Below are 25178 nucleotides of genomic sequence, written 5' to 3'. Positions count from 1 at the left end.
AATGTCACAATGAAGACAGCGATTGAATGCTGCTCTAACTTTGGCCATAGTTTGTTGTTCAGCCTTACTAGTGGTTATCACACTACCACAACACATTGAATATGTAGCTTCCTCTTTTTACCTTCTGCCTAAACCCCCCTGACTGTTTCACATATTTGTGCATGGGCAACGTGTGACAGAAAATTACTTATTGTATTCATTTGTTTCTGCACTGTACTTTTGCTCTGGTTTATGCTTTGGTTCATGCTCTTAGATGCTTGTGTAAACAAGGAGATGTACTTATGACTTCTGGTGACTAGTAGTTTTCTTGAATACCAATGTTGAATACACTTATTGTAAGTCGCTTTGGATAAAAGCATCTGCTAAATGACTGTAATGTAATGTAATGTGAGTGTTGTGGGATGTTTAGAATAGATCAGTCATAGATCTTTGATGTAGGGAGTGCAGATAGTAATCACAGAGTGTTTAGCTTAGAGGTAGTAAACCACAGGATCTACAGAGAATAAATACTTCTCAATGTTTCTTGTTTCAGTATTCAGTATTATAGGACTCACTCGGTACTATTGAATAGTTTTTTTTCCACCACACATGTCAATTATTCTAGCTACTTTAAAATGACAATAACCTGAAACTGTCATTGGTCATTTCTTTATTTCAGAGAGCATTGTCTGAAAGTGTACAAAAGTGCATCATTTTCTTCCTAGGAACACAGATGTTAAAAACACATGTTGAGTTACATGGTAGACACAGATGTAAGCTCAAATGCAAGAGCGGAGTCAGTAACACTTTTATCCAAATGACATCACAGACTACAATGTGATTTTGCACAATGTAGAAAAAAAAGCACTTATATTAATCATAATAGTACACAAGTTTTAAAAATTGTTAAAACAAACACACACACACACACACACACATACAAAATAACTAAGATATTCAAAAGTGTATTAATGCACTTGAATTTGTAAAATGAGACTAAATAGATAAAGCAATCAGCTTTTTCTGCTTTTTGTCAGCATAATTTAAAAAGACTAGCAAACGTGAACAATTTCCCAACAGTGTTAAAGGAGGTACATCAACAAAAGAAAAACAGTAACCAACGCTCCTCAGATAGTATTTCAGTGGCTTCTAATCATATTACTCAACAGCAAATGTAAAAGCCAAATCATATTATCATAACAAATACATCCTTTTGATAATATAAAGGTATCCATGTCAACAAAAAGTTGACACTAATAGCAATTAGTGTTATGTAGCTATAAAACGATGCAGAATCTCATAAGTGTAAACCGCTGAGGACCTTCAGCCTCCACATTTGCTGAGGCCTGAGCACAACACAGACTGCTTCAGGGTCAGATAATGACCAGTCAAAACACAACCTTCACAGTTCCCCCAAAATAGCAGCCGTCTGTTTCTTTGTCCGTACAGATTATCCAAGTGTTTGCACTTTGAAGTAAAAGCTAAAAACAGTGAATTAATAAAACAAAAATGGCATTCTGCAGACCAAAGGTAAACCAAGTCTAACTGGCTAAAAGTATTTAACATTGTGTCAGCATGCAGACAGGTCTGAAGGAGCTGCCCTGAGGGAGTCCTTGTATCAGTCTTCACCCATTGGATCTACGGTGATATTTGCTAAGGAACACAAATTGTGTTCAACAACAATAAACAAAAACTGTATTATAGTACAGCTTGGCCTCACAATTTAAGAAGAAATCTTGATCCTTTATTTCAGTGGTGCTCAGCCTGGTAGTCGGGATCCCCAGAGAGTCTCAAGGTAATTCAAGGGCGGGATATTGCTATTCCAAGTACAAACAATTTCATCCCCTTTTTAGACTTGTGCTTTTTACTGTGTAATGGTGAACATTCTAAGTTATTTTACCAAAGTTTTCAATTGCTGACGCAGCAGCCTGCAACAAAGGAATTGCCTTGTTTTAAGGAATCACAACACTAACAGGTTGAGAACCAGTGCTCTTTTTGAAAGAGACGCTTGTATAAAATCAAAGCAAATGAAAAGTGTAACATGTGGAATGAGTTGAAGCCCTAGCTTCTATGGCAGGTAAGACATTTACAATCTGGGATCATGCAGTAGCACCACTGTTGTTTTGATGAGGTCACTTCCTGTCTGTTGGTCTCTCACTTCCTCCTTCGACCACAGTATTTACCCTGACAGCCAGCGCCTAAGTACCACAGCAGAGAAAATTATTCTTTTCTTGACATACAATAAATACAGCATGTTGTATGGATACAAAATACACTGTAAAACATGAAAACACACATTCCCTTGATGTCTTTAAGATGTGTGAGTTGTGACAAGCCTTATAGTCAGAATTGCGTCCCAGTGACATGATCTCAGTTAGAGGGCTCAGTTTTTAACTACATAGTTCCTGTATTTGTGGCTGTAAGGCTGTGGCAATTGTTAAGCATGTCATTTCTCTGAAAACCATGTTTGTACCAGAATTAGGTGGTAAATTGCACAAGAAGCTTCTACTGGCTTTGTTGAATTCTTAGTGTATAGGGATCATTACTGAAGTGAATAGTAACTTATCTCAAGTTACAACACATAAAGAAGAACTCCTGGAATGGGTCTGACTAGAACACTTTAGTTGACTCACAACATTCCAGTAAAATCTTTTACAGTGTATAGATCTGGCTTACTGGAAAGCAATACAATGTGTTATTGTTTTTTTGTTTGTTGTTTTTTACCTCTGTAGCCCCCAGCTCCCAGAAACGCCTGCATGGCAGCATGTTTGGCTGCCTTCTGTGCCTTGGCTAAAGAACATGAAAGTAAAAAGGAAAGTTATTCTGCAGAGACATACACAGGCTCTCTATATTAATACCCAGCAGTAGAGATTTTAAAAGCATACACAACAATATTTCCACCCCAAAAATTGTAAATGTATCATGGTAATAAAAGTACAGGACATCAGAAATCCAGACGTCAAATGTTCTCTCTTTTGTGCTTAGGATAAAAAAAACAACCTCTAAAATATTATCAAAAAAGTTCTTTTAAGAAACAAGGAATGAATGGGTGATTGTCATGTCGTCTAGAGATCATCATGTGGGCTGGACGTATGTGTGTAAAGAGACTGACGTTAATTAGAGCATGCCTGTCCCAGAGAACCAAGTGAGTTTTCTTACATTTTTGTCCTGCCCCCATGTATCCTAGAAAACAGGAAAGACAGAGTCATAATGAACAATTGATAATCTTTACAATGGTCCCATTTGTTATCTCAGCAGTGACATTAATGAAAATATGCCAAAACAAATAGTCACCATGCAAGGCCGGACACACAGGATGAAAGCATTTCCTGTTTTTTTAACAGTATTATTCATTCATTATCATTTAAAATCTATACAAAGAATGTGCTGTGTGTCAAAAACACACACACACACACACACAGAGAGAGAGAGAGAGAGAGAGAGAGAGAGAGAGAGAGAGAGAGAGAGAGAGAGAGAGAGAGAGAGAGAGAGAGAGAGAGAGAGAGAGAGAGAGAGAGAGAGAGAGAGAGAGAGATCCCCCTTACCTGGATAGTTTCCACCAGCCACTCCACCGTACCCAGGGCCAGCACCCCCTGCTGGAACAATGACCACATTACAACCTGCATCGCTACGCACTTCTCTCAGCAGTCAGGCATGGGATTTACTGTGCAGTGGTCTGTATTTTGTGAATGCATGTGTTTTCAAATCTCAAAATGTGAAATGCAAATGTTCATAGTCCTGACCTGGTAAACCGCCTGCACCTCCTCCTAATCCCTGACCTGTTCCTGCAAGACCTCCTGCTCCTCCTGTTCCTTCTGTTGCACTACCTGGACAGTCAAGTGAGTATTAGCGTGTATAAATCTAATTAACATAGCTGGGGTTGAAGTAGATTGTAAAGACTATACATGAACACAATGATTAAGTATCTAAGTAAGTTTATTATCTTTGCACAGTAAATATGAAAACAAAGCAACATATGAATAAACATAAAAAAATGGAGACAAGAGGTTTACAGTCCAGTGTTATCATCCAAGAAAGACACAAAGAAAACAATGGTTTTATTTCTTTGTTCTGTATGGTAAATATCCAGTTACAATAAAACTTGTAACAATTATCAGAGCATTTTAAGGAAATGTTTATTTATTCTCAATAGAGAATTTTACCTGGACCATAGCCAGTTCCACCCAACGACGAGCCATAACCTGATTTAGGAGGCTTCCTTTTTCCTAGTGCTTGGCCACCAGGTCCATATCCACCGACACCACCAGGTCTAAAACCCCCTGGCCCAGTTCCAGCACTTCCTGGGCCAAAGCCACCAGTTCCGGCACCTCCAGGCCCATAACCAAAAGGGGCTGTTCCAGTTCCAGTTGGACCATACCCTCCTGGGCCATAGCCACCAGGTCCAGCTCCAACTCCCCCAGGAACACTTCCTGTACCACCTCCTAATCCTCCTGCTGGGAATGTTTAAATATATAAGCACAACTACTGTATATAGTACATAAATGTATAAAAAGATAATTATCATCCCTGATCCTAGCCCGAACCTCACCTGATCCATACCCAGCTCCTCCATAACCTGGAAAAAATGAATGAGAATAGTCAAGCAATGTTCCGCTAATTTCTTTTCTATAAAACAATCAAATAGGTGTCTCCATCAGTAAAATGTTTTAATATTGCCTGCCTCGTTGTTTTAATGGTATGATCATTACTTACCAGATTTAGAAGGTTTTCGTTTTCCTAATCCTTGGCCCCCTTGTCCAAAACCACCTCGTGTGCCAGCACCACCTGGACCGAAGCCTCCTGTGCCAGCACCACCTGGTCCGAAACCACCCGTTCCTGTGCCAGCCCCCCCTGGTCCGAAACCACCCGTTCCTGTGCCAGCCCCCCCTGGTCCGAAACCACCCGTTCCTGTGCCAGCCCCCCCTGGTCCGAAACCACCTTGTGTGCCAGCACCACCTGGTCCGAAGCCTCCCGTTCCTGTGCCAGCACCACCTGGACCGAAGCCTCCTGTGCCAGCACCACCTGGTCCGAAACCACCCGTTCCTGTGCCAGCCCCCCCTGGACCGAAGCCTCCTGTGCCAGCACCACCTGGACCGAAGCCTCCTGTGCCAGCACCACCTGGTCCGAAACCACCTGTTCCTGTGCCAGCCCCCCCTGGTCCGAAACCACCTGTTCCTGTCCCAGCACCCCCTGGTCCGAAGCCTCCTGTACCAGCACCACCTGGTCCAACGTCCCCAGGCCCAAAACCAACAGGCCCATATCTGCCAGGTCCAGCACCTGTTCCACCAGGTCCAATTCCTGCACCTAGAAAACCGGCATAACTTCTTAACTTTTGGAGTCATTTTCAATTTTAGTTTAGTTGCTGCACCTGCTTAGGAGTAGAAGCTTTTTAACTTGCCTGCCAATGCATTGCTTTACTTTACTTTAAGTAGAAGAAGTACTGCTTCATACAGCTAATTCAGCTGTATGATAACATACACAGTTAATCACAACACGGCACAACAAAAGTATCTATGTACCACTACTTTTTCTTTGCTGCATTTTAAACAACAGAACTGCTACCAATCAGCAGTATGAAAGACTTGTTTTTATTTGCAATGATAAGGTAGATATGGTATGTTTTTTTTCATGTACAGAGGAAAACACTAAACAACTGTACATTTTACAGGTGTTTAAGTGATGAATAAGTTTCTCACCTTGCCCATAGCCTGCTCCACCCAGTGATGATGATCCATAGCCTGTCAGAAGGAGTTAACAGTCTGAACATGTTTTAAAACATAATGCATGATTAAATGTTGTTGTCAGTGTTCTAATAAATGACCATTGTACCTGATTTGGGTGGCTTTCTTGTCCCCAGTCCTTGACCAGCAGTATAAACACCAGGAATGACCCCTGCTCCACCAGGTCCATGGCTGCCTGGTCCTGTGCCAACACCACCTGGTCTGAAACCACCTGGCCTGGTCCCTGCATCACCCAGTCCTGTCCCGACAGTGCTGGGCCCATATCCACCTGGTCCAGTGCCACCAGGTCCATAACCACCAGCCCCGCCAGGACCAACTCCACCTGGCCCAGTCCCATAGCCACCAGGCCCAACGCCAGTACCACCAGCTCCTGCCCCATAACCTAAAAACAAATAGTGATTCAGTTTCAGTTCTCTGTTTAAATGTTTGCATCTGCACTCTGTGTATCTGTCAATTATTATCATACGTTTGGGTGCTTTGCCAGTGCCAGTGCCGGTGCCCAGTCCTGGACCTGTGCCATATCTTGAACCTTGATAACAGAACAGATAAGATAATTTGACCAATGTTTCAATTACATGCTTTTTATATGAGTTGTGTTATTTTGATAGAATTCAACTTAATTATAAAAATTGAGTCACACTGTATAACATTTTCATAAAGGTCAACTTACCACCAGGAGCCACACCACCACCATATCCCCCCAGTCCACCACCGACTCCACCGGGACCCGCTCCTACTCCTCCTCCTCCTAAACCTCCAGCAACAGTTCCAACCCCTCCACCTCCAAGGGTTCCAGCTCCCCCAGGACCACCACCTGTGCCTCTGCTTCCAGTCTTGCCTCCATAGTCTCCAGGTCCAACTCCATATCCCCCAGGCCCAGCACCATAGCCACCTGGGCCAGCCCCGTAACCTCCGGGTCCTGCACCATAGCCACCAGGACCAGCTCCATAACCACCAGGCCCAACCCCACCCCGGCCTCCTGCTCCAAGAGTCCCATATACTGATAGGAAGATAAAAACATTTAATGTATTATGCTTCTTCTTTCATTGCTCTCTTCCTTATTTAGGAGAGGAGAATATAGTTTACAGTTATTTTTTTTTGTTCACCTTTGCCTGATTTTCCTGCTCCTTGTCCTACTCCAGCTCCAGTCGGGTAACGTATGCCTGAAGGAGATAAGTATAGATATACTGCAGTTCAGAAATGTTTTGGGCATCTGTTTGCTGTAACTTAGATGGTAAGGATAGTGTTAGTTAGCATACCTCCACCTGGTAAAACTCCACCAGCACCATAGCCTATGATGGATAATGTATAAACATCATTATTATTAAGGTATGGAGGTTTGGGATGAATACACAAACATTTCAAAGAACAAAACATGGTAGCAGCTCACTTTTTCCAGGTTTAAGGGCTCCTGTTCCTACTCCACCAGCCCCAGGTACCAAGCCGGTTCCTCTAGGACCTCCTCCTGCCACCCCACCTACTCCACCAGGTCCACCACCTATGCCTCCTGCTACAGTCCCATCAGGTCCGTATGCAACATTAAAAAGATAAGACAAATGTAATATATCTTTTTCTTGAGTATGTGCATTTTTGTGTTACAAGACTGTGTGTTAATAATTTTTTAGTGGCTAGATTGGAAGTTTATTATACAGTGGTGGATATTAGATGGTGGTAGATGTAATGGAGTGTACATTCAGATGGCAGAAATGGCACCTGTGGACGGTTTGGGTGTTCCTCCAACTCCACCAGCTGCACCTTCTGGTCCAACTCCAGTGCCAGTAGCAGGACTGTCTCCTCTTCCCACTCCTGTTACACCCCCTGAAACACCTCCTGCTGCTCCTGCACTGGTAGGACTCCCTCCTGCTCCTCCTGGTCCTCCCCCTGTGCCTCCTGTACCACCTCTCTCTCCATCAGGACCTCCCTCTCCATCTCCTTCACCTGGCGTGTCCCCTCGGGGGACGCCTGCAGACAGTACACCGGTGAGTATTCTTTATTTGAATCACCATTAGCTTCCACAAAGTCCAAATGATAACAAGCCTGGTGAATGTTCAACAGATTTTGATAGGTGACTGTTAGAGTTTATACAGTATATTGTTTTGCAATCTACCATTGATCATTTGCTGTTTGGTAATGGGTAAGCACTATAGTTATCCTGAAACATGAGTGGTACATTTCTTTAAGGGTGAATTGGATTTTATTTCATTCACCTGGGGGTTTGAGAGGTTTGGCTCCAGGTAGTGTTCCACTTGAGAGATCACCACCAGAACCTGCAAAATGATACAGTGAAATGTATTATTCCTTGATTTCAGCTACAAGATCTCTGCTGAGAGGAAGTAGAAACTGTGGAGGCAATTAAACATCTCAGAAGCACAAGTAGGAATCATAGTTGGAAGGTATAAGGCGAAGAAATGCTCTGCACTGTATGTATGTCTTCTCAACCCCTTTTATTAATTATTCAAAATAGATAATCTGTGTGGGCAGGAATGTTTAATTTTGAAACATTCCTGGATCCTGGTAGAAAATGTGTTTTTTTTTCTATACCTCAAAGTTCAGAAGTTATGAGTGAAAACTTAAAGCACTTTATAAATGGCCACATGATGGCACTGTCCACAAGAAAAACTAAGAAACACAGATCCTATGCCTTCCACCAGATTTAATTGAAATTGATTCAAAATCTGCATTATGGTTTTTAGGATGTCCGGCTGACTGACAGTTGCACTCAGAAGACAGAAATAGATGAACATACAGTGCTTTGCAGACAAACGTGCAGAAACTCTGGCTGTGAAATAAACACTGACCTGGAACTTCTGTCCCATTGAGTCCTGTTTTATAGAGATGATTAAAAAAATAACACATTTTGGTTAATACTGCTTCTAAAACACGCCTGAATGAATTAGTAGCAGATCAAGTCAACACCTTAAATTACATAATTTGTTGTATAAATTACTTAAGTACCTGGCTTTGCTCCAATGATGGGGATTCCTGTTCCACCCAAGCTATCTCCATCATATCCTGCACCCACTGGTCTGCCAGCTACACCAGTACCTCCTGTTTAAATACACACACACACATTTATTGTAGCATCCTGTTTTGTTCCTTAGTTTTCACAGGTGTTTGCCATGCAGTCTGTGGGCCAGCTTATATACTCATCATATTATTTCATCCTTGGATATGAGTTTTAGTGTTTGTGATCATTGTTGTCATGTAAGCCCACAATCTGTGCATCATTTTAAGGTAATACATTACAGGTTCTCAAGACTCCTGCAAGTTTAAACACACCTTCTCCTCCAGAACTTCCAGACCCCTCTATCACACTGCCAGCCCCACCATCACCTAGAATAAGGTTAAAATATCAATTGTAGCTTTGGAAAAGTGTGTGAACTGAATAAATCAAACAAAGACAATGGCAAAATCATTTTTAGATAAGCCAGTTTTCTCTTTCCCTACATTACTGTTTTTTCCATCCCATTTAGGCATATTTTATATTAAAACTAATGTACGGGATACCCTCTGAGTGTTGTGGTAATATGTGATTTAAATGTGTTTACTGTGTAGATACCTTCTGATGCTGGAGCTGGTGTGCCTCCTGTGGCTCCAGGTCCTGCTCCTGATCCACCAGACATAGTTTATCACACATAGATCATCGGATTAATTATTAATAATTGATTGTCACCAAAATGTGTATTCCTAATCCTCAAAACATAAGCTTACCACTGGGTCCAGCAGTTGTCCCTGCACCGCTGCTTGTGTGTGTGCCATTCACTGAAACACCAATGCCAGTCCCTGTGCCAGATCCTACAGGGCCAGTCCCTGTACCAAGTCCTGTAGTGCCAGTCCCTGTACCGGATCCTGCAGGGCCAGTCTCTGTAACAGATCCTGCAGGGCCAGTCCCTGTACCAGATCCTGCAGTACCAGTCCCTGCTCCTGCCCCAGGTATCACTCCACCAGGTTGCCCTACAGTTTGTAAAAGAGATAACTTGGTAGATTCAAAAGAGGGGCTCTTGTTAAACCAGCTCTATTCCTGAGTTCAAACCACTATAGAATAAACACATTATGTTCTACTTGACAGTCTTGTCAAAGTACACCTTACCGTACTTAGCAGCTTTGGATCCTGTTGTGCCATAGCCTGAGGATCACAACAAATAAAATGTGGGTTAAGTCTACTAAAACTACTATAAAGCACAGTGACTCAAATACATTTGTACAGATGAGATAAGCAGTTAAAGAATGCCGTTAGAGTCACTGACTAGTGCTAATTGCAAAATCACTTTCCTGACTGAGAATTCTGGTGATCTAAATTAACTTTCCAAACAAACAATTTTTTGGGAATTAAAGCCAAAAATGGAACCTTGAACAAACATTGTCACCCTTCAGCTGCAGCTAAGATGGTGTGATCAACAAATACAAACATTTTACACCATAATACATTGCTGCTTTTTAACAGCATAATAGCAACTGTCATTGTCAAGCAGGACACATATGACCAAAAAATCTGATCAGTGTTTCAGAATAACAAGCTGTAGACTGAAGTAAATGTAACAGTTTCATTATTTTACCCTACTGCTATATACTGATGGGCTATGAGATGTTGACTTTGACTATCCTCATATTTCCAGAATCTCCAGTCTAGTTTGAGACAGGAGGAGCATTTGTAATAAAACAAATGACGGAGCATTATTGTCATTCCAATATTTCAATATATCACTATTAGCTATACTTTTTTATTGTCTTTCTGTTATCATGAACAGTATGTGACCTGATTGTTTGTTTCAGTTACAGGCCAGGTGTGGTAAAATGCACTTATTGCTGCATTCCCTACTAACCACCAATAGAGGTCAATAAAGGAATAGTTCATATGTGATCTAAACTTCTAACAAGATTCAGATCTTAACACTGACCTCCTGTGCCAGTTCCAAAGCCTCCTGGTCCATATCCGCCTATAAAATTACATAAGTAAATAGGTGGAGTGTGAAAAACTCCAACAAGAGACAACAAAAACACCAGCAAACAGAAAGAAGAATCAGCACAACCAGAAATAAAAAATCCCTCTTGCTCTCAGTTTACAATGCTCGAGGTCATCATGCATAAACAACTCACCACCTCGTCCTGCTCCACCTCCAAGTACCCCACCAGCACCAATTCCACCTTGACCTACATCAGGATCATATGAAAATGATTTAGCTTTTTACTGGAATTTGGATGAAAACATCCGTCATCACGTCTTAAGAAACAAAAAAGGGATATTTTGATACCGTATTTAGCAGGTTTTGATCCAGCTCCATAGCCTGTAAATATCAGAAATCATTTAGGCAAGTTAGGATTTAGCTTAATTTGAGTTTGGCAAGATTGGGCAAAATTAAAATTCCCTCTGAACCTGTTCCATATCCAGCCCCTGGTCCTGCACCATAGCCTCCACCTGGTCCGTAACCTGTCCCAGGCACAGGTCCAACTCCAGGCCCATATCCACTAGGTCCATATCCTGTTCTTCCTACTGTTCCTCCACCAGGAAGCCCTAGGAAAGTGTGAGGATTTTAGCTCTAATAAAGACTTTCGAATGTATTGAGTCTTAACCTCTTGAACCGTCGGCCTATTTGTTTTATATTACATTACATGTGTTTTTATCCAAAGCGACTTACTATTCAGTATCTATCTACACACCGTAGACGCAGCTACGGGAGCTACGAGGTTAAGTTGCTCAAGGACACATTGACATGAGACTAGCAGAGCAGGAGCCAGGGATCGAACCGCCGACCCTCTGATTGAAAGGCGGCCCTGCTCTCCACTTAACCACGGTCACCCGCATATTAACAATCACTACAACTAAGAAAAGGAACAGCAAGAGGCAAGTGTAGAATTTAAACGCTTCTATTGAGGAGTTAATTCATGTACGCGTGTCTCCGTTTGTTTTATACACTTCTGAGGAACTGTGAGAATGTTGTTCCTCTCTTCATACCTCCAGCAGTGCCGGGTCCAAAGCCACCTGGTCCATCTCCCGTTCCAACACCATAACCAGGTATCGTGCCGGTCCCCAGTCCAGCACCTTGTCCTGGGACCCCACCACCAACTCCTCCTGCACCCAGGCCACCTCCGGGCAGACCTGCAGAGAGCAGCATTTTATTAGAAAATATATACAAACCCGAAAGCACTTTATACTCTATTGACAAACATCAAGCTGTTTGCATGGCAGACATTTTGACATAGTATAGCTGGAACTAGTCATATGTCTATATAGTAAGTCCAACTGTAATCAAATTACAGATTTACTGTAAAGACCAAAAGGCCAGTTTGTGATAAACAGATAGATCTGCATTTAGTAAATAATTTTTTTAAAGTTGTTTCTTACCATATTTGCGGGCTTTGGCAGCAGCATAACCTACAAAAGGCAGACATATCAAGGACTTTTAAGAAAATGATATTAACCAGTGGATCAATTTGAATGTAGACATGCTTCTTATTTTATCTTTCATTCTCATCTTTCATCCTACCTCCAGGTACAAAGCCAGCACCACCTGGTCCATAGCCTGTGCCAGCACCACCAGGTCCAACTCCTCCACCTGGTCCATAGCCGATACCAGCACCACCAGGTCCAACTCCACCTGGTCCATAGCCAGTACCAGCACCACCAGGTCCAGCACCACCTGGTCCATAGCCTGTGCCAGTACCACCAGGTGCAACTCCATAGCCTGTGCCAGCACCACCAGGTACAACTCCTCCACCTGGTCCATAGCCAGTACCAGCACCACCAGGTCCAACTCCACCTGGTCCATAGCCAGTACCAGCACCACCTGGTCCTACTCCTCCTGGTCCATAGCCAGTACCAGCACCACCAGGCCTAACACCTGCACCTGGTCCATAGCCAGTACCAGCACCACCAGGCCCAACACCTCCACCTGGTCCATAGCCTGTACCACCAGCACCACCAGGTCCAACTCCACCGGGTCCATAGCCAGTACCAGCACCACCAGGCCTGACTGCTCCAGTACTTGGTCCCAGACCTCCAAGTGCTCCACTTAACATGCCTATAAGCAGAACAGTCATGGTTTATTTGTTTTTATATTCTTTAACAACAAATAATGATACAGCTGAATGCAGTTTTTAATATATAATTCTTACCATATTTACGAGCTTTGGCATTGGCGTCATACCCTGAAACACAAATATAGTAATTATTCATTTGTCTTTACTAATACAATACAGTCTGTTGAAGTTTTCAGATTGCAACCAACTCTCTATCTGGATATGAAGGGCTCATTCTAAGCTAACAAAAACCCAACAATTTTTGTTATACAATTATACAGTAACGAAAACATAGTTATGAATGGATCTCCCAAAATGCTATACACTGTACCTTAAAGCCACCACTGCTGATAGTGTCTTAAGCAACTATTGCATAATTATAGGCAAAATTTTCCAAAAAACCCAAATCTTCTGTTTCATTACCTCCTGGTCCTGTTCCTGCTCCTCCTAATCCAGTTCCTGTTCCACCTGGACCGTACCCGGTTCTACCTGGCCCATAACCCACTCCCCCAGGGCCAGTGCCAGCACCACCAGGACCATAACCAAGACCACCTGACCCAGTGCCGGCACCAGCTGGACCAAAACCAACCCCAGAGCCAGGTCCAACTCCCGTGCCGAGTCCAACTCCTCCTCCCGGTCCTCCGCCTCCAAGTCCTCCAGCTGCACCAGTGCCTGTACCACCAGGACCAAAACCATAGCCACCACCCAGCCCACCAGTCCCCCCTCCTGTGCCAAGACCAACACCAGCTCCTCCACCTGGTCCTCCCCTTCCAAGGCCTCCAGCAGTACCAGTGCCAGCACCACCCGACAGACCTGGAGAGATACAAGACATTTTGAGTGTGTCTCACCTATCGACTAAAGGAGGTTATTAAAGGCACACACTACATATGTCATATTCATCATATTATTTTGGTATGAATAAATTGCAAATATGCCTCACCATATTTGCGTGCTTTGGCTGAGCCAGGGCCATAACCTATGGAACAAAACATTTTTAAGTCAACAGAAACACAAACAATTTGCAAACATAAAAGCTTCTGGCTACTCCAGGTCAATTTCCTGTTCCAACTCTACCTCCAAATCCAGGAACAGCTCCAGGTCCACCTCCTGTTCCAACACCTCCAAATCCAGGTCCACCTCCTGTTCCAACACCTCCAAATCCAGGTCCACCTCCTGTTCCAACACCTCCAAATCCAGGTCCACCTCCTGTTCCAACACCTCCAAATCCAGGTCCACCTCCTGTTCCAACTCCACCTCCTAATCCAGGTGTGGCTCCCGCTGCTCCTCCTGGGAGTCTTCCAGCCCCAACCCCGAAAGCACCTCCTTGACCAAGTGCACCTCCTCCAGCTCCAGCTCCACCTTGTCACAAAAGCAAACAGATGAGCTCACAAAAATGTAAATACCTAGTATTTAATAATTACTTAATGCTTATTTCTGCAACACATTGTATTATTATGTAACCGTCACGTGTTGTACACACGTTTGAAACCTCAGCTAAAGTGTCTTTACCGTATTTAGCTGCAATTTTGGCTGGATTCTTTGATTTGCCCGCCCCTGTAATTGGAAAAAGTTAGGTATTTTATATGTTTCTGCCTTAACATTTATTTTTGAAGTTATATAACTCTACAAGCAGCTGCAGAATTAACTACATTGCTAGGTCCTATGTACCTGTCTTTGGTGTTATGAGAGGGTAACCACGAAAAACTCCAGGCAACTGCTGTCCACGACCATCTAAGGTTAGAAATACACCACAGAGTTGCTCATCCTGTGAAGTACTGTGAACTCAGCCTGGGATAATGTTTCTTATTGTTTAATAATATTTTAGTTTTCAAGTTTAAGCAATGCATACAAAATCTGCTTATAGTATAATATAGTTTTTCAGTTCAGAAATTTGATACTTACTGCCTGCTCCTCCTGGTCCAGCACCCCCCTGGCCGAGTACCCCGGCCCCTGCAAGGAATAAGGTAATAGTCTTTGTTTTCAAGCATGTCTGCCAAAATGTAATGTCCCAAGATTCATTAACATAGAGTGCATTCACACACCAGTCTGAGGCCCAAGTCCAGATCCTGTGGCCACTCCAGGGAGAACACCACGGCCTCCAAAACCTAGCCAAGGAAGGTGAGTTATAACTTTTTCTGTAAAAACACAGAATTATATATTGTACTGTTTAATATTTTTAAGTTTGTTATATGTTGCTTCTGTTACAACATACCTTGGCCTGGGACATATCCTCCTTGATAGAGTCCAGGCACTCCGACTCCTGTGTCACAGCATATGCAGTTTTACAACATTGCCCCCAAAAATCCAGTGTTTCTGGTTGATCGGAACTGAACTGATGTTGCACAACCTTAAATAACAAAGGGATTGTCTTTTAGTTATTTTTTACCTGGAACTTGTTTTGATGCTTTACTACCGCTTTTTCCTCCAGGTCCTACCCCCGCCGTGCCCGTCTGTGGCAGCATTGGAACTGAAACAGGAATGAAATTGGCAAAATGTAAATTTTACACAGAACTGAAATAGCAAACAGCATATTTTGTTCACATAGTCATTTTTAGAATTACTTTTTTGTAACTAGGTTACAAGAAAGTTACAAGAACAGTAAACAACAATTTAGAAGACACTTAATAATGTATGTTTTGTACTTACTTGAAACACGCTTTTCTGTTGAAATAAAATATATCTCATTGTCTTAATTAATATATGTGCTTACAGTACTGAATTGCATTTAATCTTTATTCTTTAGTGATTTTCATGTGAAACTTTTTTTTTTAATTGCAGAATACATATATGTATGTGTTGTTGTTTATAGTATAGCATAAAGTAAATTAGATTTTTACCTCCTCCTGGCACAGCGGCTCCACCAGGACCAACTCCTCCTGCACCGCCCGGCCCAACTCCTGCACCGCCTGGTCCAACTCCTGCACCGCCCGGCCCAACTCCTGCAGCGCCCGGTCCAAACCCTGCACCACCCGGTCCAAACCCTGCACCGCCCGGCCCAACTCCTGCACCGCCCGGTCCAAACACTGCACCGCCCGGCCCAACTCCTGCACCGCCCGGTCCAAACCCTGCACCACCCGGCCCAACTCCTGCACCGCCCGGTCCAAACCCTGGACCGCCCGGCCCAACTCCTGCACCGCCTGGTCCATACCCTGCACCGCCTGGTCCATACCCTGCACCGCCCGGTCCATACCCTGCACCGCCCAGCCCAACTCCTGCACCGCCTGGTCCATACCCTGCACCACCCGGCCCAACTCCTGCACCGCCTGGTCCATACCCTGCACTGCCCGGCCCAACTCCTGCACCACCCGGCCCAACTCCTGCACCACCCGGTCCAAACCCTGCACCGCCCGGCCCAACTCCTGCACCGCCTGGTCCATACCCTGCACCGCCTGGTCCATACCCTGCACCGCCCGGCCCAACTCCTGCACCGCCTGGTCCATACCCTGCACCGCCCGGTCCATACCCTGCACCGCCCGGCCCAACTCCTGCACCGCCTGGTCCATACCCTGCACCGCCCGGTCCAAACCCTGCACCGCCCGGCCCAACTCCTGCACCACCTGGTCCATACCCTGCACCTCCAGGTCCAAATCCGGCACCACCAGGCCCAACGCCGGCACCACCAGACCCATAACCTGTTTCGAAGGTAAAAACAAAAATCAACAACATTCAGTCATATTTCAGTGATTGTAACTGTGAAATGTTGATAAGTAAACAGCAAATACCCGTTTTAGGAGGTTTGGGACCGGTTCCACCAATTCCTGGATATTGACCAGCACCTGGTCCACGACCGCCTCCGTAGCCTCCATAGCCACCTAGGTCAGGAAAGAGTTTTTTTGGTACACATTATTCTTCAAGGTAAGCAATATATAAATGTAAGGTGTGTACCAGTTAAGGAGAAGAAAATTATTTTCAGCCATAGTTTTGGGAGTTTCAGAGAAGCAGCCTGGTTCATTTGTGATGCTTTGTGCCAGCAGGGTGGGATGTAAAAGTTTCACAAGCATGAGCCAGCTCTGTTAATTCATGTTGTTCAGTAATTCTCATAGTTGCATCACAGTGCAAAAACACCTGGCTATCGACTTGCAATATTAATGCAGTTATTTATTCATGCAGTTGTTTAGAAAATAGAAATAGAAACAGGCACATGCATTTAAACATGTTATTGGGTGTCATGTAAATAAACAGAAACCACTGACCTCCAGGTACATAGCCTGTTCCAGCTCCCTGGCCTCTGCCAGTCCCGAGGTCTCCTGCTCCGAGCACTCCTCCACCCAAACCCCCTACCCCAAGGCCTAATAAGCAGATAAAAGAGGAAAAAGTACTTGTTAATTCCTGTACTTACAATACAAGACATCACACATTAATGAATTCAGTGTGTCCCTGTGCAACTCCACCCTATTGTAATGTTATACATATACGATGGCTGCCCAAGAAAAACCTCAATAGGATTAACTGGTTTTTCCGGAAAGGTTTTGAGCATTTGTTTGAAGTGTGCATGTTTGACTTTAGAACTAAATCTCTTATAGGGTTTGGCTGTAGATGGGCCAGTAACAATTATAAGGCTGCAGAGAGGGAACCAAAGCCTGTGTGGGGGGATTACTGAGAAGAAACACTGGGAGACCAAGATGACTCTCTTTGTAATAAAAACTGTTACCACATCAAGCTATAAATTAAATTATCTAATTTCCCGTTAAAAGAGAGCTAGTACACATGATCCTTCATATTGAAATACAAGATATTAAAGTTGGTCAGTCTTACTTCTGGCATTTGGTTGAATAAATTATTTGTTTATTTTTTTCCCCACTCAAATGTTGCCTTAATTGTAAGCAGCTCTAAGTCACCGTGTCCATGTTTGCACAGTTTTTGCTTACATTGGTTTTGTGGGGTTTTGCTTGAAATTACAGCACACTGTCTATAAATGCATGCCTTCCATTGCTTGTTCAGGTGAACCAGGATGTTTGCGTCTTATTCTTCAGGTTGGAGCATTGCAAGACAAACACACATTCTGGTCATTATTGTGTGTTCGGCTGCGACGGCCAGACTTTAGGCAAACTGGAAAGTGTGACATATGAGTCTGTTTCCTGTGCTTATAGTGACCCATTTTCTACCCTCCGACATAATGGGTGGAATTCAAAGGGTTCCACAAAACCGAGGCTTAACCTCTAAGGATTGGATATTATCACCAACATTCCTCATCCAGCACAGGCAACTTGCATGTTTGAGGGATGACAAACAGAGAGGCCTGAAATTCCAAAGCATATCAGTCTTTCTGTCTGACGTGATGACTTCCGTTCTTTATCAGGGACCTGCCATGCCTAGTGCATTAGCCTTTATCACTGTGTGTGTGTGTGTGTGTGTGTGTGTGTGTGTGTGTGTGTGTGTGTGTGTGTGTGTGTGTGTGTGTGTGTGTGTGTGTGTGTGTGTGCATGAGGGTGGGTGGCCCCTCAACAATGGCCTATAACCTTGAGGTAATGAGGAAATGAAATAATGGTACATGTATGCAATCCTTATCCTGCAGCATTGAATTGAATAGAGGAACAATATTTACAGTACGGGGCTGACCACTGATCCATGTGTAAAGAACAGAGAACTTCCTCTTATTGTGAATGTCGCAAGTAAACATAGCAGGCAACCTGTTTGTAGCTAATGAGCTTTCTAGATGTTAAAACATATATATTTTGATAATACAACCGTATCTTCAAAGGTTGTTGAGTACAAGACTCTTTGTACCAGCATTTATCTGGTGGTATTTGTCATTTCTCACCCCACTCGTGTGTCAGTCTCGCTGTGCACACTGTAACAGGTACAAAATACTAGCAGTCATTAATTGTTTCTCTCACTGTAACGGAAACTTTACATAGCTATCCCATTATAATGGGAGAGGAAAAGTGTGCTCAGTGTTCATGTGCTTTATGAGGGTGATGTTTATTTTCTATTTTATTTAACTTTTTTCACCTGCCCCTATGCACAACAAAGATGAACCCTTACTACTTACTGTAAATACTTCCAATAAATGAAGATCTAATATTTATCATTAAATATGTTCAGGAGGCAAAAAACAAAATTCCATGCCTGTGCCTTGGCCACCCTGTCCAAAACCAGGACCAGCTCCTCCAGGCCCAGTTCCATAGCTTCCAGGACCGACACCTCCGTGTCCAAAACCACCTGACCCGACTCCGCCCGGTCCCAGTCCTCCTCCTACACCTCCAGCTCCCTGTCCTGCCCCAAACCCTCCAGTCACTCCTCCACGACCACCGTAGCCACCTCCTAGAGATAAATAAGATAGCAAGAAAAATCAGATATACTTTTATACAGAGGTAAAGGAATCACCTGTAGGTTTGTTCCTGCACACCTCATATAAACAACATTTTCTATGCATTTAGCTCATGACTTTTGAACTGTATTGTCTATAAGAAGGCTCAGTAATTAAAGACTAAAATTTTCTTCAAAACACTATCTTAAATGTGCAATGCATGAGTTTAGGAGCTACAAGTAATTTTCAAGCCATAGATAGCATAACAGTGCAAATGATGGCAACAATGTTAACCTGAGGGGGAACCGAAGGGTGGGTGCTACGCTTCCACTATCAAGCCGGGGGTCAGGATGGCATTATTAGTTGTAACCACCATATGAGCACAGTGCACAGCAGCGGCCTTGAGCTAATCAGTCAATATTTGTTTGATGCTATATTAATGCTATGAATATGGTATACAGCACCTTTAAATCAATACTCTAGCAACAGGTGGGTCTGAAAGTCTTACCTGTTTTTGGAGGCTTTCCACCTGTAAGAAAAAAGCAATCGCAACAAGTAAATCAGCAGTAGCTCAATGGAAATCTTGCTTGACTTTGCTCTACAGATAATCTAGATGTCAACCAGCCATATTTGTCTTACCGGCCCCAACACCTCCCGGTACGACTCCCAGTCCACCACTGCCTGGGCCGAAGATGCTAGGCCTGAAGCCTCCTGGTCCTACTCCTCCAGGTCCGACACCTCCCGGTCCGACTCCTCCCAGTCCGACTCCTCCTGGTCCAAATCCTCCTGGTCCGACTCCTCCTGGTCCGACTCCTCCTGGTCCTTGACCACCATAGCCCCCTGACAAATACAGTCATTGAGACATTGTGAATTGAAAAAGGCATACAGATATCATTTTTTGTTCTGTATGTGACTTGATTAAGTGTGGTTTCTTGAACAGTTAAACACGTCAGTCCTCACATTCCTAACTTCAAACTGAACTCATTATCAGTGCTTATTAAATTTAACAGAAAACACAAATGGTATCAACCTCCAACTGCTCCCGGTCCGAAGCCTCCCAGACCAGCACCTCCACCAGGCTGAAATCCAGTCCCAGTGCCTCCAGGGCCAAATCCAGTTCCTGTCCCACTTGGTCCAAATCCTGTTCCAGTTCCTGCACCGGCTCCTATGCCGGCTCCAGCACCTCCTGCTGCTCCACCAGCAGGTATATATACACCTGATACAAAACCAGTTTCGTAACAGCATTCATTTATGATGGTTTCAAGTCATAACTAGTATTTATGTTCAGGATCAGCTGAACTCAAAAAACAGTATAATTCTAAACAATGTTTTGGATGTTTAGACGCCTAACAGATGACTGAATCTGTGAGTCATCACTTAGGTCTAATGAGGCATAATTTACCTTTCTTATAAGCACTTATTGAAATCAATTTAATTTGTCTAGCAAGGATGATAATTAACAAATTAGGACACAGAGCAATTGCACAGAGAAAAGGTGTGTGTGTGTGTGTGTGTGTGTGTGTGTGTGTGTGTGTGTGTGTGTGTGTATGTGTGTGTGTGTGTGTGAGTGTTATCAACCCTGTGCTCTGAGTTTCTCTGATAACAAACAGCCCTTCATCCAAAAGGCATCTTTGGTCATAATTCTCACACTTTTCGACACCTATGTTTTGTTCCACAAATCCTGATAGCCAAAAATAGAAACACAGAGAGGAACAACTATAAAAGGAAAGGTTTTTTAAGATCCAACAGTCCAGATGTGAAAAGAAGAGGTCTGTGGGGAATCCTAAAGAATGTGAGTAACTGATCTCACAGTAATACCATGTACAGCACATTAACATCAGGCCGTAAATAATTCAACAGTTCAGTCATTCAGCTCTGCTCGCTGGATGCTGCAGGGCAGAAACCTCCTTGCTCAAAAGCTTTTGTTGTTTTCAGAGGAATCTTTATTGAAATTTAACTTTGGACATGAACAACTATAATCATATTCACCAGAGATGTGTCATAAAAGTTGGTCCTGGCAGTGAATTCAAATAATATATAATGTATATTTAACATGGTAAATGTCATCTGTATTTGAGATTGTCCAGGGTTCCCTGTTTTTCTAGGGTGACATTAATACCTCAATATTTAATTGGTAATGTTTGTATTGTTTTATTACTCTGTCCATGATATCATACTGCAACTATTATTATTTTTAGCCTCTCTGGCGGTGTGGCTCCAGGGATGACAACGTCAGTCTGTCAGTCGGCCCACCACTTTGCTGTAGATATCTGAACTCTGTTGGATGATTTGCCATGAAACTTTGTACAGATATTAGTGATCCCCAGAGAACTCTACTGACTCTGGTGATCCCCTGACTTTTCTTCTAGCGCCACCAGCAGGTCATCCATCCACCATGGAAATACTGTATATCAGTTGTCTATTAGATGGATCAGCACCAAGTTTGGTGCAGACCTTTATGGTTCACAGGGGTTGAAACAGAATTTGGTGCAGGCATTCATGGTTTTAGTAAACTTTAGTGTTTCCCTGACATTTAATTTAGCGCCACCATCAAGACATAATATACATTTTCCAATGAGCATTACAAAAACATTACTGTTTTTTTCAAAATACATTTAAATTGAGCAAGTGAATGTGTTATGAACATTCAGAAAAAGTCCATGTATACAATCGCAAAATTACATGTTTAAGTCCATCTGGAACCCTTTGTTCATGTCCTCATGCTCTATACCGTCTCCTGTCTGATAAAGGCACTTCACATCTAAAACATAATTATCTTCATCACATAGTCTGTTGTTTCCAACAGTTTGATCATTTCTGTTACCATGTATATTCTGTGCTGAGAGGTTTTCAGTTTCAAGCTGACTTTTCAAAATATAGACTTGTGTACAAATACTCATCCAGTCTGCTTCAGTAAAACAAAAACACAGAAACTAAACAACCAATGACACGTCTCTTTTCTCTCTACTAAGTGATTCAGCCTGACCTTGTATAAATTCAAATTACAGATCAGCCTTTCAGCTTTTTAAATCATCCTCTAACAAGACGAGGAAGAGGAGGACAGGAATCTCCTTGCAGCAGCCAACTCGAAGCTTAAGCAGACAAGACTAAGAGACAGGATCTGGAGGGATGAGGTCTGGAGCACATGGTTATCATTAAAACTTTTAATAAGGGCCACTAAAGGTCAGGTGCAGCACCTCATTAAAGATGTGGTACCTTATTCAAAGATTTAACTGTAACCATGTAGCCCTGACCTCACGCTTAAAGAGGAGGAACAGCTGATGTGATAAATACACCTGAGCAGAGAGCAAGAGATGCTATTATACTGTAGTTTGTCATTCTTATTTAACATGTTTAAGTACTAAAGTGCTTTCAAAGTTCATCCAGACAAATGTTGAATATGGAAAGTTATGGCAACAAGTTTCAATCATTCAACAAAGCAAAAAGTTTTGTTTAGTCCTAAAAAGAAAAAAGCACTCTACTCTGAGAAGAGTTGGCAGTACTCTTGAAAACCTTTGGATGCAGAGAAGATAATGTATTTCCAACACAAGCTCAGTCCAATATTCTGCACAATCAGATTCTTAAACTGATAGCAAGACTGGAGTAGAGTAACTGTTGGTTCAGAGATTTCAAATCCATTCACACAAGACAAAATCAAAGCTGAGTGATAGTGATAAGTGATAACCACCCCATAATACAACAAAACATACAGTCACTTCTCTTCAAACCACACTGAAATAGGTTCAACTATTCTTTATCGTCATCATCGCCCTCAATAATCTGCAGCAGCAAATTTCTACTATAATCCTAGACAACCTCTTTATCACCATTGTCATCAGTATCATAATTGCTGCAGCTCACAAAATCTCTAAAATCTCAGAAAATGCACTAAACTACCATGAAAGAAAACGAGACCTGAGTTCATGCATCCCTCTGCTGCAAACACTGCTACATAAACTTTATGTGACACCTGATCTACAGGTGCTGCACTACAGTTAAGGGAACCCACCTCCTTGCAGTGAGGGTTTCCACAGAGCCAAGAGCAAGACTCCATGTAGGTACGTGGCCATCATCCCTCTCGCCATCTCGCTCCCAAATGTCCCTCTCCTCTTCCAAGGTCCAGGTTTTATCAGGGCTCAACAAGGCCTTAAGAAAGAAGGAGGGGAAATGAATGAGATCAGAAAAAAGGGGACAGGATGCAAGACAGGACACTGTGCAATTGGCTAAGAGACACACAAAGAAAGCTAGACAAGGACAGGAGGGGAGAGGGAGAGAAAACACTGGATCACCTGATTAAACCAAATGGGTTGTTCTAACCCCCCAATGACTGTTGGGCTGCATTTATGTAGTTCTTTACTGCCAAAAAGAGGGAGTTTAAAGGGTGGGTGGGGGTCTGAGAGAGAGAGAGAGACACACACACACACACACACACACACACACACACACACAAAGAAAGAGAGGGGGAGAGAACATGTATAAGAGGTAAAAGAGTCTGTGAATTGTAAAAATTGGGGTCCCTGATTTTCACCCTCTCTACACCTCAAAAAGAAAAAGCAACCGTGCCAGATTTCAAAACAGTGTTATGTTTGTCAAGTGGAGGAGAAACACCTCAGCATCCTCTGGGAATATGTTTACGAAATAATAACAGAGCAAAAAAGTTACAACTTTTTAAGTACTGCTTTTGAATTACCTTTCAAATAATATTTATGTGAAAAAAAATCCAAATTAAATGAACACTGAAATCCTCATATATCCCAATAAAGGGCTTTTTTGTCATCCCTCATTTAAATGTTGTGAATAGAAAACTTAGTCTTTGTGCATGGTACTAATAAATATATAAATACATGTATAATGGTAACATAGTGTGAGACTGACATGTAACTATAATAAAAAAACACATAAAAGTTGTAACCTTTTGTCTAAAACGTGTGTGTGTGTGTGTGTGTGTGTGTGTGTGTGTGTGTGTGTGTGTGTGTGTGTGTGTGTGTGTGTGTGTGTGTGTGTGTAGGTGTGTGTGTGTGTGTGTGTGTGTGTGTGTGTAGGTGTGTCTGTGTGTAGGTGTGTGTGTGTGTGTGTGTACAAAGGGGGGGTGGAGGTAGCTTGTCAAGCGTCCAAAAATCAGAGCTAGCTGCCAAAGAAATAAAGAAGTTATGTCAATAAAAATAAAACCTTAAATGAAAACATGCTCTTCATAGACTGGTTAAATATATTAATACCTGACATAAGTGAATCCCTGTCACTTTGAAGTCAGATCGTAGCATCTTCTGGGAGGAGAGAAAACACTGAAGAAGCCCAAGAAAGTATAGGAGGGAAGGAAAGGAAAGGAAGAAACATAAGGAGCAGACAAAGAAAAGTTATTAAAAGGAACTGCAAAATACTTTCCTCTCAGCATTGCAGTGCCAGGCTCTTAATGACTCACACAGGTGGTGGTTGTGCTTAATATGAATGAGTTGAATCATCTTAAAAGATGTCACCTGCCTGGTTAGTCACCTTCAGATAAAAGGACCATCCACAAAGTTGTGTTTTTTGCTCTCCAACTTTTTCCCAGCTGCCATAGTCACACCAGTCAGCATACTTGGACACAATCAGTGTTTTGTACTTCTTTTGTACTTGGACCAGTGGTATTGTTGGGATTTTTCTCCATGTTTGGGCTGGCTGGTTCTGTCCCAGCTCTTTAGGGTCGATGTAAAATTCTGAAACACATTCTTCCTCTGGAGGTAATGGGCCTGGAAACAGATGAAGTAAGTGGGCTAATGTCGCCTAAACATTGAGAGACTGAGGTTGGGAGAAATACTTGATATGTTCATTGGAACCACCACCACATTTAAAAGTTTTGCCAGTACATTCATCCTTTGGCAGAGGATGACTGGATGAAAGATGAATGTAGCTTCAGCTGAGTGTCAGTTCTATTATATATCCTGTTCACCTGTCGCACTGTGACCCTGTGGCTCTTGCCCCCCTGGGTAAACCAAACATGGCTTCTGGGCTGTTGGTGATCTCATTATCAAGCCCACTTGCAACGCAGTTTGCTTGCCCAGTGACTGCCGCCTCAGCCATGAGATTCTAGCATGAAATGATAAATAGCTCAGAACAAGTGAATGCCTGAGCCAGCAGCAGAGGCTGATGTGTAAACCAGTCTGCAAATGTTTCTGAGATGTGATCATGTGGAAACCTTTGGCTCCGAGTGCTGT

The 25178-nt window shown here is 42.9% G+C and overlaps 1 protein-coding gene across 7 annotated transcripts; it reads right to left on the bottom strand.

Moving 5' to 3' along the window:
* Positions 1-632: 632 nt before the first annotated feature.
* elnb (elastin b) lies at positions 633-23103 on the bottom strand. Of its 7 annotated transcripts, none has more exons than XM_068716089.1 (49): positions 22997-23103; positions 20018-20203; positions 19627-19827; positions 19496-19516; positions 18807-19001; positions 16931-17026; positions 16460-16549; positions 15575-16369; positions 15384-15398; positions 15124-15204; positions 14950-14997; positions 14780-14842; positions 14640-14687; positions 14406-14468; positions 14247-14291; positions 13812-14096; positions 13678-13713; positions 13161-13550; positions 12834-12866; positions 12206-12739; positions 12064-12093; positions 11674-11817; positions 11095-11232; positions 10973-11005; positions 10818-10871; positions 10619-10657; positions 9811-9846; positions 9432-9674; positions 9280-9327; positions 9000-9053; positions 8676-8768; positions 8519-8542; positions 7928-7987; positions 7434-7682; positions 7111-7230; positions 6980-7012; positions 6827-6883; positions 6391-6720; positions 6187-6249; positions 5809-6102; positions 5676-5717; positions 4693-5283; positions 4529-4555; positions 4143-4430; positions 3723-3806; positions 3525-3575; positions 3139-3162; positions 2704-2769; positions 633-2177 (listed from the first exon to the last, which is right to left on the bottom strand). In XM_068716089.1, the coding sequence occupies exons 1-49, from the start codon at positions 23070-23072 to the stop codon at positions 2134-2136; spliced, it is 6660 nt and encodes a 2219-aa protein (XP_068572190.1). In that variant the 5' UTR covers positions 23073-23103; the 3' UTR covers positions 633-2133. The 7 variants fall into 7 exon arrangements, with proteins under 7 accessions (XP_068572190.1, XP_068572188.1, XP_068572187.1 ...); XM_068716087.1 differs by having other exon boundaries at positions 3525-3572; positions 4143-4433; positions 22997-23102; XM_068716086.1 differs by having other exon boundaries at positions 4143-4433; positions 7111-7227; positions 22997-23102.
* Between the last annotated feature and the right edge of the window lie 2075 nt (positions 23104-25178).

The sequence above is a fragment of the Cebidichthys violaceus genome, unplaced genomic scaffold, assembly GCF_023349555.1.
Source record: "Cebidichthys violaceus isolate CVI_PGR_0920_01 unplaced genomic scaffold, fCebVio1.0.p SCAF_20, whole genome shotgun sequence".
NCBI lineage: Eukaryota > Metazoa > Chordata > Actinopteri > Perciformes > Stichaeidae > Cebidichthys > Cebidichthys violaceus.
The sequence above is the reverse complement of the archived record's forward strand: the minus strand, read 5'-3'. Positions and strand labels throughout refer to the sequence as shown.

Bases quoted from the DNA above. Each gene is read 5' to 3' on its own strand.
- elnb (XM_068716085.1), bottom strand. From the start codon at position 23,072: ATGGCGAGAGGGATGATGGCCACGTACCTACATGGAGTCTTGCTCTTG. The intron at 17,027-18,806 runs GCATGGAATTTT...TCTGCTTATTAG, and splicing joins ACAGGGTGGCCAAGGCACAG to GCCTTGGGGTAGGGGGTTTG. The intron at 13,551-13,677 runs GTGAGGCATATT...GTATCTCTCCAG, and splicing joins AGCCAAAGCACGCAAATATG to GTCTGTCGGGTGGTGCTGGC.